At 43.2% G+C, this 16,992-nt stretch overlaps 1 protein-coding gene across 1 annotated transcript in view; it reads left to right on the top strand.

Moving 5' to 3' along the window:
- LOC126199214 (G protein-coupled receptor kinase 1) overlaps positions 1 to 16,992 on the top strand; it is a 1,128,404-nt gene that overhangs the window by 1,075,504 nt on the left and 35,908 nt on the right. Inside the window, exons 7-9 of the mRNA XM_049935996.1 lie at positions 4,523 to 4,574; positions 10,153 to 10,344; positions 10,430 to 10,595. Of these exons, the coding sequence (XP_049791953.1) occupies positions 4,523 to 4,574; positions 10,153 to 10,344; positions 10,430 to 10,595 (410 nt within the window). The remainder of the gene's footprint in view (positions 1 to 4,522; positions 4,575 to 10,152; positions 10,345 to 10,429; positions 10,596 to 16,992) is intronic.

Below are 16,992 nucleotides of genomic sequence, written 5' to 3'. Positions count from 1 at the left end.
ATAAATGAACAAACACACATCAGCACAGGCTCCCTACTACACTTAATAAAGGAAATGATAACATAAAAAAAGATATATATATATATATATATATATATATATATATATATATATATATATATATATATATATATACACACACATACACAGGACAAAAACAAAAATAAATAAATAAATAAAATTAAATTAATACCACACCAAAAAACACGCACACACACACGCGCGCACACACAAACGCACACACAAATGCATACACGAACAGACCACAGATACACTCATAAGTTTGGCCGTAATATTCGATCTTTGGCAAAAACATTTGACAGTCGGCAACAGAAACCAAAACATTGCATTAAAACAAGCGTTCAGTGCATAGTGCTGTGGAATGTGGAAAAAACAGCAAATTGGCGTTCATAGGAAGAAGAACAACACCAAAAATGCAACAGGAGCGTAATATGTAAGAAACTGTCTACGCAACCTGTAAGTACAGTTCAAAACATTACTACTTAATAGGAAATACCAACCACCAGAACTGTTTATAACCTATAGGCACTGTTACAAAAATGTAAATAAAATAGCTAACATATGTACATATTCCAGGCCACTGATGATGCCTTGCAGAAAATAAAGGCGAAACGCGTATGGCACTAAAATTGTGTTTTATTCAGTTGCTGTCAGACGGTCCATAAATAAAAATTATCAATATACCGTAATATTACACGCAACAGAGGAAGACAGGACTACAAAAGTTGAAGAGGATGACAGACTAAAGGCCGCCGAAATACTAATTGACTTTTTCCAGAGCTGTTTCACAGAGGAAGACTGCACTGTAGTTCCTTCTCTAGATTGTCGCACAGATGACAAAATGATAGATATCGAAACAGATGACAGAGGGATAGAAAAACAATTAAAATCGCTCAAAAGAAGAAAGGTCGCTGGACCTGATGGGATACCAGTTCGATTTTACACACGGTTGCAACGGTGTACCGTAGATCTCTTGAAGAGCGTAGTGTTCCAAAGGATTGGAAAAGGGCTCAGGTCATCCCCGTTTTCAAGAAGTGACGTTGAACAGATGTGCAGAACTATAGACCTATATCTCTAACGTCGATCAGTTGCAGAATTTTGGAATAATTATTATGTTTGAGTATAATGACTTTTCTGGAGACTAGAAATCTACTGTGTAGGAATCAGCATGGGTTTCGAAAAAGGCGATCGTGTGAAACCCAGCTCGCTCTAATCGTCCACGAGACTCAGAGGGCCATAGACACGGGTTCCCAGGTAGATGCCGTGTTTCTTGACTTCCGCAAGGCGTTCGATACAGTTCCCCACAGTCGTTTAATGAACAAAGTAAGAGCATATGGACTACCAGACCAGTTGTGTGATTGGATTGAGGAGTTCCTAGATAACAGGACGCAGCATGTCATTCTCAATGGAGAGAAGTCTCCCCAAGTAAGAGTGATTTCAGGTGTGCCGCAGGGGAGTGTCATAGGACCGTTGCTATTCACAATATACTTAAATGACCTCGTGGATGACATCGGAAGTTCACTGAGGCTTTTTGCAGATGATGCTGTGGTGTATCGAGAGGTTGTAACAATGGAAAATTGTACTGAAATGCAGGAGGATCTGCAGCGAATTGACGCATGGTGCAGGGAATGGCAATTGAATCTCAATGTAGACAAGTGTAATGTGCTGCGAATACACAGAAAGATAGATCCTTTATCATTTAGCTACAAAATAGCAGGTCAGCAACTGGAAGCAGTTAATACCATAAATTATCTGGGAGTACGCATTAGGAGTGATTTAAAATGGAATGACCATATAAAGTTGATCGTCGGTAAAGCAGATGCCAGACTGAGATTCATTGGAACAATCCTAAGGAAATGCAAATCGAAAACAAAGGAAGTAGGTTACAGTACGCTTGTTCGCCCACTGCTTGAATACTGCTCAGCAGTGTGGGATCCGTACCAGATAGGGTTGATAGAAGATATAGAGAAGATCCAACGGAGAGCAGCGCGCTTCGTTACAGGATCATTTAGTAATCGCGAAAGCGTTACGGAGATGATAGATAAACTCCAGTGGAAGACTCTGCAAGAGAGACGCTCAATAGCTCGGTACGGGCCTAAACTCCAGTGGAAGACTCTGCAAGAGAGACGCTCAGTAGCTCAGTACGGGCCTTTGTTGAAGTTTCGAGAACATATCTTCACCGAGGAGTCAAGCAGTATATTGCTCCCTCCTACATATATCTCGCGAAGAGAGCATTGGGATAAAATCAGAGAGATTAGAGCCCACACAAAGGCATACCGACAATCTTTATTTCCACAAACCATACGAGAATGGAATAGAAGGGAGAACTGATAGAGGTACTCAGAGTGCCCTCCGCCACGCACCGTCAGGTGGCTTGCGGAGTATGGATGTAGATGTAGAAACCTTGATGGGATTCATATCTGGTAATCAGAGTGGCCAAATCTGTCGCGTGAGTTGTCCAGAATGTTCTTCAAACTAATCGCGAACAACAGTGGCCTGGTGACATGACGCATTGTCATCCATAAAAATTCTATCGTTTAATTGCTGCAGATTGCCTCCAAGTAGCCGAATATAACCATTTCCAGACAATGATCAGTTCAGTTGGACCAGAGGATGCAGTCCATTCCATGTAAAGACAGTCCACATCATTATGGAGCCACCATCAGCTTCCACAGTGCCTGAAATCGGGACTTATCTGACCAAGTCACAGCTTTCCAGTAGTCTAGGGTCTAACCGATATGGTCTGAGGTCAGAAGAGCCTCTGCAGGCGATGTCGTGCTGTTAGCAAATGCACTTGTTTGGTCATCAGCTGCCACGGCCCATTAACGACATATTTCGCTGCACTGTCCTAACGGATATGTTCGTCGTATGTCCCACATTAATTTCTGCTGCTATTTCACACAGTGTTGCTTGTCTGTTAGCACTGCCAACTCTACGCAAACGCCATTAATTAAATACAAGTTCTGGTAAGGTCATGATGATGTACTTCTTTTTGACGGCGACAGTGGTCTTCGTCGTGTGAGGTAGTGCCGGAATCTTGGTATTCTCAGCTCACTCTTGACACTGTGGACCTTGGAATGTTGAATTCCGTAACGATTTCCGATGTGGAATATCCCATGCGTCTGGCTCCAACTACCTTTCCGCTTTCGAGGTATACTAATTCCCGTCGTGCGGCCATAGCCATGTCAGTCAGAAACCTTTCCGCATGAATCACCTCAGTACACATGACAGCACCGCCAATGAACTGCCCTTTTATATCTTATGTATGCGATACCACCGCCGTCTGTTTATGTGCATGTCACACTCGCTTTTGTTCTAATGCCATAAATACAGTGGCAGAACGCGGGATAATCAGGATGAAGGCAAGTGATAGACAGCACCGAGCCAAATTTAGCAATCAGGTGTTTCTACCGACCTCCAATATAGAATATTGAAATGATAAAACGCTTCGGATAAAATTGGGAAAATGTCGCACATAAATTCCCAGATTTTGACATGTGATACACCTAGATTTTAATCTTTCGGCTTCAGACAGGGAGACATCCGTTTACAACAGGAGTTTGTGTTAGAGATTCTCTTGGTATGGTACTTAGTGTATTTTATGAAAATTATCTTGAGCAGATAGGCAGCCCTAGTCTCTTGAAAAATGTGTTAGTTCTGCATTCAACAGAATCTTTGATTCAGTGATTGTAGAGGTCACTGCTATCATCAATCACCAGTGTCAAATGGAAAGTAAAGATAAGGAGGGAGATGCATCTGCTTAACAAGAGCGACAAGAAAATGATAGGAAATTATTTGGGCAACCAGCAGCAAACACTTGGCTTTGGGAAGACAAATGAAATCATCTCTATTCGGAAGTGTTGTAGGACACATGCTAAACAAATTTTCCTCGAGAAGATAGTGAGCTGTGGGAAGGTCCCACCATGGCTTAGTCACCGTATGAGATAGTAATCATGAAAGTGAAGAGATTTGCACAACAGATTAAAAAGTAGCAGAGTCTTTACTGACAAACATAGGTGAAAAATCGAAAGAAACATAAGCACCTCTTCACCAGAAGCGTTCAATGAACTGAAAACCATTATATTAGCTACTATATTACCATTATTAAGGGAGATATGGGGAGATGTGAAAAAGAGTGTAGTAATACCAAGAAAATCTTGTGGGTTGAGCATGGCACATTTGTGCGTTCAGTAGTTACTATAAACCATTTTAGGATTAAGTAAAATTTTGATTAGGCAGTATCGAACAGCATTCAGGAATTTTTGGAACTGCATCATAGCTGTATTGTTGCTTCATTCTAATAACGGTCTATACTTGGACCATCTTCGCATTCTAAAAGTAGTAATCAGTTGTGCATCCTGTCACTTTTTAATAATGAAAAAGCTTCATCATAATGTATCACAGTAGTTATGTGGTGTAGAATGAAATAAGTAACTTAATACATAAAGTTGCATTATGACCTAAGCTTTATGTAGTACAGATGCTTTCATTTATGTTTCAGTGATAAATACACCCGTTTTTGCCAGTGGAAGAACCTAGAGTTAAACATTCAGGTATGTATAGAGTATCACAGTTTCACTGACTTATAAACCCTGTGGGTGATATATAAGGGGCATTCAAATGAGACCCAGTCATGCACTTTGTCATCCGTTGTGAATCAATGTCCACGAATACACTCCTGGAAATTGAAATAAGAACACCGTGAATTCATTGTCCCAGGAAGGGGAAACTTTATTGACACATTCCTGGGGTCAGATACATCACATGATCACACTGACAGAACCACAGGCACATAGACACAGGCAACAGAGCATGCACAATGTCGGCACTAGTACAGTGTATATCCACCTTTCGCAGCAATGCAGGCTGCTATTCTCCCATGGAGACGATCGTAGAGATGCTGGATGTAGTCCTGTGGAACGGCTTGCCATGCCATTTCCACCTGGCGCCTCAGTTGGACCAGCGTTCGTGCTGGACGTGCAGACCGCGTGATACGACGCTTCATCCAGTCCCAAACATGCTCAATGGGGGACAGATCCGGAGATCTTGCTGGCCAGGGTAGTTGACTTACACCTTCTAGAGCACGTTGGGTGGCATGGGATACATGCGGACGTGCATTGTCCTGTTGGAACAGCAAGTTCCCTTGCCGGTCTAGGAATGGTAGAACGATGGGTTCGATGACGGTTTGGATGTACCGTGCACTATTCAGTGTCCCCTCGACGATCACCAGTGGTGTACGGCCAGTGTAGGAGATCGCTCCCCACACCATGATGCCGGGTGTTGGCCCTGTGTGCCTCGGTCGTATGCAGTCCTGATTGTGGCGCTCACCTGCACGGCGCCAAACACGCATACGACCATCATTGGCACCAAGGCAGAAGCGACTCTCATCGCTGAAGACGACACGTCTCCATTCGTCCCTCCATTCACGCCTGTCGCGACACCACTGGAGGCGGGCTGCACGATGTTGGGGCGTGAGCGGAAGACGGCCTAACGGTGTGCGGGACCGTAGCCCAGCTTCATGGAGACGGTTGCAAATGGTCCTCGCCGATACCCCAGGAGCAACAGTGTCCCTAATTTGCTGGGAAGTGGCGGTGCGGTCCCCTACGGCACTGCGTAGGATCCTACGGTCTTGGCGTGCATCCATGCGTCACTGTGGTCCGGTCCCAGGTCGACGGGCACGTGCACCTTCCGCCGACCACTGGCGACAACATCGATGTACTGTGGAGACCTCACGCCCCACGTGTTGAGCAATTCGGCGGTACGTCCACCCGGCCTCCCGCATGCCCACTATATGCCCTCGCTCAAAGTCCGTCAACTGCACATACGGTTCACGTCCACGCTGTCGCGGCATGCTACCAGTGTTAAAGACTGCGATGGAGCTCCGTATGCCACGGCAAACTGGCTGACACTGACGGCGGCGGTGCACAAATGCTGCGCAGCTAGCGCCATTCGACGGCCAACACCGCGGTTCCTGGTGTGTCCGCTGTGCCGTGCGTGTGATCATTGCTTGTACAGCCCTCTCGCAGTGTCCGGAACAAGTATGGTGGGTCTGACACACCGGTGTCAATGTGTTCTTTTTTCCATTTCCAGGAGTGTAGCTTGTGTTAGAGGTCCAGACACATGAACGTCCAACCGAAACTGCTGCAATGTCATCTTCACCGCATTGGCTGTGTGTGGGTGGGCATTGTCATGCAAGAGGATAATGCCATTGGAAACGATGCCTCGGTGTTTCGATTTGATGGCTCATCTAAGGTTCTGTAAAGTGGCTTGATAATGCTGAGCATTGATGGTGGTTCTCTGTTCCAGGAAATCAACAAGCAGTGCGCCCTTGTGGTCAAAAAAGTACATCATGGCCTTACCAGAACTGGTGTGCATGGCCTTTGATTTCTTTGGAAGTGGTGAAGTTGCGTGTTTTCACTGCTTGCTCTGACACTTGCTTTCCAGTTCAAAATGGTGACACCATTTTTAGTCACCTGTGACAATATGCGACAGAAAGCTGTATTCCTCCTCATGATAATGTTGCAGATGACTCAAAGACAGTGCCATTCGAGTATTGGACTGTTCGGCAGTCAGTTGGTGGGGAACACACTGTGCACAGATTTTTCAAAACTTCAAGTGTTGATGCATTATGCTGTGGGTAGTGCCCACACTAATACCCAGTAACTGATGGATCTCATCCATGGTGCTGTCCAAGACTAAAACATTCACTTCTGCAACCATTTACTGTGTGATGACATGATGAACATGTCCAGGACAAGCATTGTCTTCCAGTGAGTCATGCCCCTCAAGGAATCGTTTGTGCCATTCCACAATACTTGGATGACTCCTTGGATGACTCCTTGGATGACTCAGACTGTACTTATCATACACAGCCTTCATCCGTTGATACATTTCACGACCTCCAACTCCCTCTGCTGCCAAAAATCGAATCACTCCTTATTGTTCCTGCTTGTGTATTGTGTATTTAACCTGGAGCCTAGAGGCTTTGTCCTGCCGTAGCCCTCAATGGTTCACAACAGGCCACAGCAGTCCACCTGCCCCACACCGAACCCAGGGTTATCGTGCAGTTCAGTCCCCCAGTGCCCCCCCCCCCCCCCCCCGCCCTCCCCTCTGGAACATCACCTACCAGATGAGTGTAATACAAAATGTTTGTGTGGTATAGTAATTATAGCACATGCATGTGTGGAGATGGTGTTTGCACAGCAATCACTGACATATTGTAACTGAGGCAGAATAAAGGGAACAAGCCCAAATGCACTGAGGCAGATGGAAAACCACCTTAAAAACCATCCACAGGCTGGCCGGCACACCGGACCTCAACACTAATCTGTTGGGTGGATTGTTCCTGCTTACTCACCTGCATGTTCAGTAGTGGACAATAACTTGTTGTGTGACCACCTTCTCTTTGGCATGAAACCACACTGGCGCTATGCAACATCAAACAGTGCACACATGTCAGTCTCTCTACCAATAGATAGTGTCACCATACCCACAGTTACGTGGTGCCACTTTACGTGTAAGGCAAAGGTAGACGCGCTGACCAGGTTTCATTTGAATGAACTTCATATATGCCACGTAATTCTGTCTTTTACTGCTTTACTAAAATTGTAAAAACATTGTAATATCATATTAAGATGGACAGAGATGGTTCTTATCTCCTTTCTCCCAGGAGTAGACAACATTCCATTGAACTACTGACGGCCTTGGGTGAGCCAGTCCTGACAAAACTCTACCATCTGGTGAGGAAGATGTATGAGACAGGTGAAACACCCTCAGACTTCAAGAAGGATATCATAATTCCAATCCCAAAGAAAGCAGGTGTTGACAGATGTGAAATTTACCGAACTATCAGTTTAATAAGTCACAGCTGCAAAATACTAACGCGAAGTCTTTACAGACGAATGGAAAAACTGGTAGAAGCCGACCTTGGCGAAGATCAGTTTATATTCCGCAGAAATGTTGGAACACGTGAGGCAATACTGAGCCTATGACTTATCTTAGAAAATAGATTAAGGAAAGGCAAACCTATGTTTCTAGCATTTGTGGACTTAGAGAAAGCTTTTGACAATGTTGACTGGAATACTCTCTTTCAAATTCTAAAGGTGGCAGGAGTAAAATACAGGGAGCGAAAGGCTATTTACAATTTGTACAGAAACCAGATGGCAGTTATAAGAGTCGAGGGGCATGAAAGGGAAGCAGTGGTTGGGAAGGGAGTGAGACAGGGTTGTAGCCTATCCCCGATGTTATTCATTCTGTATATTGAGCAAGCAGTAAAGGAAACAAAAGAAAAATTCGGAGTAGTTATTAAAGTCCATGGAGAAGAAATAAAAACGTTGAGGTTTGCCGATGACATTGTAATTCTGTCTGAGACAGTAAAGGACTTGGAAGAGCAGTTGAACGGAATGGACAGTGTCTTGAAAGATGAACATCAACAAAAGCAAAACGAGGATAATGGAATGTAGTCAAATTAAATCGGGTGATGCTGAGGGGATTAGATTAGGAAATGAGACACTTAAAGTAGTAAAGGAGGAGTTTTGCTATTTAGGGAGCAAAATAACTGATGATGGTCGAAGTAGAGAGGATATAAAATGTAGACTGGCAATGACAAGGAAATCGTTTCTGAAGAAGAGAAATTTGTTAACATCGAGTATAGATTTAAGTGTCAGGAAGTCGTTTCTGAAAGTATTTGTATGGAGTGTAGCCATGTATGGAAGTGAAACATGGACGATAAATAGTTTGGACAAGAAGAGAATAGAAGCTTTCAAAATGTGGTGCTACAGAAGAATGCTGAAGATTAGATGGGTAGATCACATAACTAATGATGAGGTATTCAATAGAATTTGGGAGGAGTTTGTGGCACAACTTGACAAGAAGAAGGGACCGGTTGGTAGGACATGTTCTGAGGCATCAAGGGATCACAAATTTAGCATTGGAGGGCAGTGTGGAGGGTAAAAATCGTAGAGGGAGACCAAGAGATGAATACACTAAGCAGATTCAGAAGGATGTAGGTTGCAGTAGGTACTGGGAGATGAAGAATCTTGCACAGGATAGAGTAGCATGAAGAGCTGCATCAAACCAGTCTCAGGACTGAAGACAACAACAACAACAACCAGATAAAAAATTGTTTGAGAGTATGATTCACATCCATACCTGGCCATTCAAGTTTAGATTCTTGGTTCTCGTATATATATCAAAGTCATTTATGGGACAGTTTCTTTGGAGGGGAAAAGAGATGGGGTTGGGAGATGGAGTGGGGGACATGGCCTTACCCTATGTGAGTCTTTGGACTGTCTCTAATGAACTTGTCATCACTGGGAAATTAGAACTTACTCTTCCTTTCTTTCTTAGACACAGAATTCTTCCATGACCAAGTATGTATTAATGAATGGTGATTGTGCCATCTGTTTTAATAAGTGTCAAGGTGTAACTCAAGTCAACAACCGCAGTTAATTTATTCAGAGTCAACTTTAACAGGAAAGAAGGATGCTTAGGATTAAGCCTGACTCCGAATATAACAAAAGTTTAATAGTACACTCGTTTGTCAAGAAAACTGCCATGTGGCTGGAATATCTAAAGTGTAGATTTGTGATGATGTAGAGTCATTATTAGTTTCACTCTGGGACATTAATGTGAAGCTGTAGTCCCTTTGATAAAGCAGTTGTCATTTTTTACTGTTTTTGTCCTAATGCTGTTTAATATAGGTAATGATGATAATGAGTGTAAGTAAAGGAACAGTAAACGATAAAATAAATGAAGTGCCACACCTCTGGTTTCTTAGTATGTAAAATTTAAGATATTAATTGCAGAGTACAGTGCAGGTTGTAATAGTTTTCAAATGGCATGAAAATATACATGCTATGAAACTATCATCTGGTCTTTACAAACAATGATGTATTTGTATTTCTTCAAGTTCCCTAGTTACACCAAAATAGTGGACATATGAGAAAACTAATAATAGCTACATAAATTAAATTGATAACTGCAGTTTCCACCTGTTCGATAAATATAAATCATTAGTGAGCTTGTGTGTATCCTTCATGCAATTAGAAATGTATGGATGGTACCATTTCTTATGTCTTGTACTTGTAGTTAGTGTACAATACAATTAGTACATAGTTTCTGTTTTTTCAGTTAACAATGAATGACTTCAGTGTCCATCGGATAATTGGAAGAGGTGGATTTGGTGAAGTTTACGGGTGTCGAAAAGCAGATACAGGAAAAATGTATGCAATGAAATGCCTGGATAAGAAACGAATAAAAATGAAGCAGGGAGAAACTTTAGCTCTTAATGAGCGAATAATGTTGTCTCTAGTCAGTACAGGAGTAAGTAATCTGCTGTAATGTTTACTGTCAGTATACTGTTGATCTTGTAACAATCTGTGTAAGACTGTCTTCTTGAATTTTGCAGGTAGACTGCCCTTTTATTGTATGTATGACATACGCATTTCACACGCCTGATAAACTGTGTTTCATCTTAGACCTCATGAATGGAGGAGATTTGCATTATCACTTATCCCAGCATGGAGTTTTTAATGAGCATGAAATGAAATTCTATGCTGCTGAAGTTATTTTAGGTATGTTAAAAACTATAATTTTAGCGATGTTAATGTAAGTGTGAAGTGGTTTTAATTCAGTATCAAGATTACAAAGTGTTTCACTGCATTACGATGTGCCAGCGAATCTTACAGTATGAGTGTGTGTGCACCCACCCACTCAACCACACCCACCCACACAAATCCACTCACACACACACACACACACACACACACACACACACACACACACCACACACACAGTTACACTAAAGCAGCCACCCCACTTTCATTGGAACTGGCCATATCTGGTTCTTTGTAATAGCCCTGACGAAAGCCAAATTATGAATTCTGTTGTAATCAATACTTTCACTTGTATTAAAGTTAATGGAATTGATATTTGTGTGTTAAACACTTGTTTTAGTATTTGTCAATTGGTATTGCCAAGCTTACTTAAATCTTTCTGCAAGTCTGAGTGGTTTTATGATGATGGACGGTCTTCGTGACGCTCAGTACATCATTACAAAAACTGTCAGTTTTTTTTTCTAATGATTAAAAGATTTTTTAAAAACTTTATTTGAAGTTTTCTGATGAAAGTCTTGTATCTCATGTTGTTCATAGAATATCGCAATGAGAAGCTGTGTTGCAGCAATTTGACCTGCTACTTTTTTCCAGCTTCCAGTACAGAAAACATTCAGTGGCTATTAATTCAACCTTATATGATATAAAAATAACGTTGTATTCATTTCACATCTACTAATATTTGATATAATATTTGTTTCTTTATTTTATTTTCCAATATTTAGGTGTAATTTATACTTTAGGTCTTTTTTATGTCTTTGATTCAAATTTTACTGACATTTTTGTAACATAATGCTACTTTTTGACTACCAGTAATCCCCACTGGCTAAGGTAGCTTTGTGGAATGAGTATCTTGATCCCAAAGGCTACCCAAATTTTCTTTCACTCTCTCTGTGTTAATTACAAAGCAAGGTGGTGCTGTAATAAGACACTGGGCTCATATTTGGAAGGTCAGAAGTTTTGTTAGTCGACTCCCTGACGTCTGAAGCTTGACTGAAGTGTACTTGATACCCAAATTGGCAATGTCATACTGCCAGATATAAAATACGAGTGGTCGTAGAACTGTGGAACTTAGTGGAAACATTTGTAAGGACAGAAACCTTTTTAAGGACAGAGGAGAAAAAACAGATAATCCATTGAAAGAAAATTTCCATGTGAAAGGTTAACATTTGTTAATTGAATATCATGTTTACATTCCAGTTTACAAATGTTTCTTAATGTGATGACCATTTGCATCTGCAACAGCCTGGAACCAAGTTATAGACTGCAGCAGAACTGTTTGTAACACTTTTTGAATGGTGGACCATGGAATGTCCAGCTGTTGTGACACAGCTTGTGCACTGCTTGAAGATCGTACATTGTGTCCAGCATTCTCAGCCATGGCAACAGCAACTTCTTCAAAAAATTGAGCCACAGTTGGCTCATGGTCTCTCCCTGGAGCAATTTCCAAATTGTCAGTTAATTCGAACACCCAAATAATGTTCTGCAATGCATGTGCGGAGAGCAGACCTTTCCATATTCCTTTAATGCATCGATACTCATTCAGGGCAGCAGCACTATTGCTGTTATTTTGATAAAACAGATTTACAAGTAAAGCACTGCTCACCTTTACCAGGCAGAAGGTGACTGTCTTCAAGTGTAATACACACTGGCACTTGTATTTCAGCTCTGCATTGCTGCATCAGTACCGGCACCTAACAGCTGGCACCTAACAGCAACTCATGACACTGATCCCACTAACAAGATAAAACCTGCAGTGCACAGTCTAAATGTCATTCCATAAAGTTGGGTAGCCATATGGTAAATAGTTTTCCATCTACACTTGGTAAAGTAACAAAAGTGTAATTATATCCACTCTGTATATTTGTGAAGTCAAAACCTGTTTAATACTAATTTAATGTCTGCAGAAGGCATGACAATGTTGCTGCTTAAGATGATCAGTATGGGTACTTCACAGGTCAACAATGACTTAGTGACAATTGTGCAACAGAACCCTGTCAGTGGAACAAACTCATCATACGAATTGAACTACAGGAAGTGGAGCATCCAAACCTATATAGATACGCACACAACAATTTTCGCAGCACACAACTGGTGCAGGCAGCTAACGATTGAGCACACACCAACAATCAGCACAAGCGCAATTCTAGATCCACAGCAATTTAACTCTGCAGGAGTGTCAGTGTGGTCTGCTTACTGCCACTCTCAAGTAAACCCTTCTCTCAGCGGGTCTGCCTGTATAACATGACATGTGTGCTCTCAATGGCAGGTTTCTCAACTACTCAGCTATTCTGCCCATGCCAGCTCACCCGTCTCCATTGGAACGTCTGCTAGTAGGGATGCTAGATCCCCACTCCGTGGGAAGATTACATATGGCTGCGGCCTCCAGAGCAGAACCAGAAAGAGTGCTGGAGAACCTGGCAGTGGACCAACCAACAAAGGAGGCACACCGATGCTGCCGGCTGTGCTGGAAAGGTGGAAGGACGTGGAGACTGCAACAGTGGTAGATCCCTCAGTGGCAGGGCAGACAAGGCCACCTTCATTTGAAAAGGGGGAGAGGAGGTGAAAGGGAAAGGGGGGTTCAAATCATGGTCTCTAATATAGCAGGCAGATGCACAAGCTACCCTGGGGCCCGAGGCTGCAGGCAGGAGGAGGATGGTTGAGAGCAAAGAGGGGGTGACTATAGTGAGGCACAGTGCTCCAAGGGGGAGTCCACTGTGTGAACAACATCATGATCTTCCCTGCCATTCAGCACACTGAAAGGCCACAGTGGTGACACTCCAACAAACTGTGGGTGCAACTGATTGGCATGATGAGTCAGCTTCTCACCATTGACGTCCACCACAAATTAGTGCTGATCTTTGTGGCACACAACAACACCCGGCAGTCGTGCCAGACGAAGTACTGGGCCCAAGTGGTAATCCAAGGAGGAAAATGCAGTGGACTACAGTGGTCCATGGCGTGTAACTCAGGGTGCAACAAATCCAAGAAACCCATGGCTGGAACCCGTGCAAACATTCGCCAGACTAGGCCCGTTGACTGACGTCACCCAGTTCATAGCCAGATAACTCGACAATACATTGTTGTGGGAAGAGGCAGAACAGACTTCCTCATCTGAGTCTTGAATGTATGCACAAAGTGCTCCATTTCAAAGTTAGAAGCTTGTGAAATAGGGCGGTAGTCAGATGCTGGATACCACTGTGGTTGCAAAAGTCTTCAAACTCCCGTGGCACAAGTTGCCTACTGTTATCAGACACAACAGTCCTAGAGAATCTCTCTGTGGCAAAAATGACTGACATCACATGAACGGGGGCAGTTGACAGCTAGGCTTTGTAAGGGAAATTTGACAATGCATCGCCCACCTACCTGTACATGTTGCCCAAAAATGGACCTGTGAAATCAATTTGCCCTGTGTCCCAAGAGTGCTCTGGGACTAGCAAAGGAGAGAACTGATGCAGAGGGGCAGCCTGGTTCTGAGCACAAACCCCGCAAGTCTGTATCAGATGTTCAATGTCATGATCGATTAGTAGCCAGTAGATGTGATTTCACACCAACACCTTCATTCTAGTTATACCTCAGTGTGATGCATGAAGCAACTGGAGAATCTAAGGGCACAACAGTGAGGGGACAACCACTTGACAGAATTGCTCCTCTGTGGCGAGCTTGAGAATCCTGTGGACAATGTTTGGTCAAGCACGATTCGCATCCAAAGAGACACACTCTGGCTAACTGATCTGGACTACTGGAATGATTTTCTGGAAAACTGGGTCAACAGCCATGGTAGTCACAGCCTTTTGTGCCGTCCATGGAAAATCTGATAGGGTTTGCTGCAAGGCATCATCCATTGTGACCACAAGAGCCTCTTACCAGTAGAACCCCAGATTGGGCCCAACCAATAGCCATGAGAAAGTGCATCAGCACTGGTATGCTGGGCAGTGGAATGGTAATGAATGTCATAAGAATAGTTAAATAGTTAAAGGAAAAGAGGGCCCACCAATGCAAACAGTGGGCAGTTCTATCCGGCAGCTTGGAACGAGGACCAAACAAGGAAACTCAACAGTTTGTGGCCAGTGATGAGGAGGAACATAACCTCATACAGGAAGATGTGAAACGTTTTAACCCAAAAAAATAATAGCTAGCATCTCCCTTTCCACATGTGAGTAGTTTTGTTGCACAGCACAAAGCATCCTCGACACATGCGTGATGAGCTGTTTGGTGCTGTCCAGCTTCCAATGGGACAGGATAGCACCAATGTCATACTGGGATGCATCACAGGCCAGGGTCAAAAGCTTATCTGGTGTACAGGAAACCAGACAGGGAACAAAGCTCAAACATTACTTGAAAGACTGAAAGGCTTATTGACAATCTGCAGACCAGAGAAATGTAATGACCTTCCGGCAATGGCGGCAAAATCGTACCCAAAAAAGACTGGAGCTCCTTCACTGGTAAGTTGAAAGTGGCCTTAATGTGGTTGTCCATGGGACGAGATCACATGAGAAAAAACTGTATTTTTCCAGCTTGCAGTGAACTACATTTTCCAGGAGGAGTTGGAAAACTAACTGAAGGTTCCATAAATGCTCCTCCCAAGTTGGGCCCGTGACTCAGATATCATCAAGGGAACTGATGCAACAGGGAATGTCCTGAATCATCTTCTTCAAATATTGTTTCTAAATTCTCATTGCAGACAAGATTCCAAAAGGCAAGCAAATTAAACTGGTGAAGCCCAAAGGGGTTCAGGAAAGTCTGAGAAATTACATTCAACGGCAACTGCAGACAAGCAACACACAAGTTGATACAGGAAAAGTACTGACCCCAGACAACTTTGCCAACAACTCCACTTGCCACAGAATGGGATATGAATCCATGACACATTGTGCAATGACTGTTTAAAATTTCCACAAAGGCACATGGTGCCACTGAACATCTGAATCAGCAACAAAGCAGTGTCCAACTGACTCGACGAAATAGGAGAAATGGCACCCTGACCCTGCCAATGCTGCAACTCGGTGTTTACCATGCTGCACATGACGAAGGGAATGAGGCAGGGCAACAAAATTTCGGACTCACCGATGACTTAAGAGAAACACATGCCACAAAGTTTTCTGCCCAGCCCAAAGTATTCTCAAAAAACTGGCTGTAGAACCACACTAAGGAGTCCAAATTGTGGAAAGGAGTGCAGTGAGACATTGAATGCACTCTGTCAGTGATCTGAAAGCTGAAAACAAAAAAGGTGTTGAGCCCAAAGATATAATGATGAATTTATTACTAACATCATAAGCTGCCATTCCACATTCTTGTAACACGCGGAGATGGAGAATTGCCCTCGCAAGAGGATGCACTGTTTATTATAAAACACAGCCTGATGGAGCAGCCGTTTCAACTACAGACATAGCAGGATCATGTATGCATCCAAATTAATGATGCTATCTGAAACTTCCATGTCTACTTGAAATTCGACTAACCACCCAGCCACAAACAGTGTCAGCAAATTTGCTGGGGCGACTAGTGCAGAGTGAGGCAACACTGGAGTCCAGGGAAAACACTGGGCTGTCTGACACCTGACTTGTGGCTCACTGACTGTCACAAACAGCTGGAAGATGTTCTGTCTGATGGCATACACCACACATGTCCTCCACATGTGGGCAGTCTCGGCAACCGTGCAACAAATGACAACTGAGGCAGGACTGCTGGGTTGCCCAACATGTGAAACGAGAATGATGCCACGAACCTGAAACTCACCACAGGTGGGAATTATGATGCTGCTAGTGATGCGAACTTGCCAAGATTCAAGTTTTGGACAACTTGACATAAACTCAAGGCAACTTGACCAACTGGATCAACAATACATCTTACCTGATAGTGCAACAAGAACTGGTGCAGATAATTATTCTACATTTCTGTAGCCTCACTGAAACTGGCAAGTGGTATCATGGGTGGTGGGTTGGAGAAGGAAACTGCCTTGTGGATGGATGGCCCCTGCTGCTGAGGCAAGAGTGCTAAGCAAGTCTCCATTCTAGGTTATCAGTGCCTGCATCTGCTCCAGTTTCTGCTCCTTTTTCTGCTACTACTTCTTCTGTAGGTGCAACTGTTCCTGCCAGCATTGCAGATATGCCAGGTTTGTGGTTAGCCAAAGTGAACACCATGAAAATCTGGGGTGGGGGTGGGGATGGAGATGGAGGACATAGATGTCACGTGCATAATAAGTGATAGTAGTGATTCTCCAACAGAAAGAGGTTCCTACTCAATGGTCTGAAGATGACCACAGTAGTGGTCGAAACTGGTCACCTTGATAAATAAATCATGATCAACACTGTTTTTAATAGTAAATAATAATGTGTGTCACCAGTTTAGTATATGC

Source organism: Schistocerca nitens, chromosome 1 (assembly GCF_023898315.1).
Source record: "Schistocerca nitens isolate TAMUIC-IGC-003100 chromosome 1, iqSchNite1.1, whole genome shotgun sequence".
In the NCBI taxonomy this organism is placed as follows: domain Eukaryota; kingdom Metazoa; phylum Arthropoda; class Insecta; order Orthoptera; family Acrididae; genus Schistocerca; species Schistocerca nitens.
The sequence above is the reverse complement of the archived record's forward strand: the minus strand, read 5'-3'. Positions and strand labels throughout refer to the sequence as shown.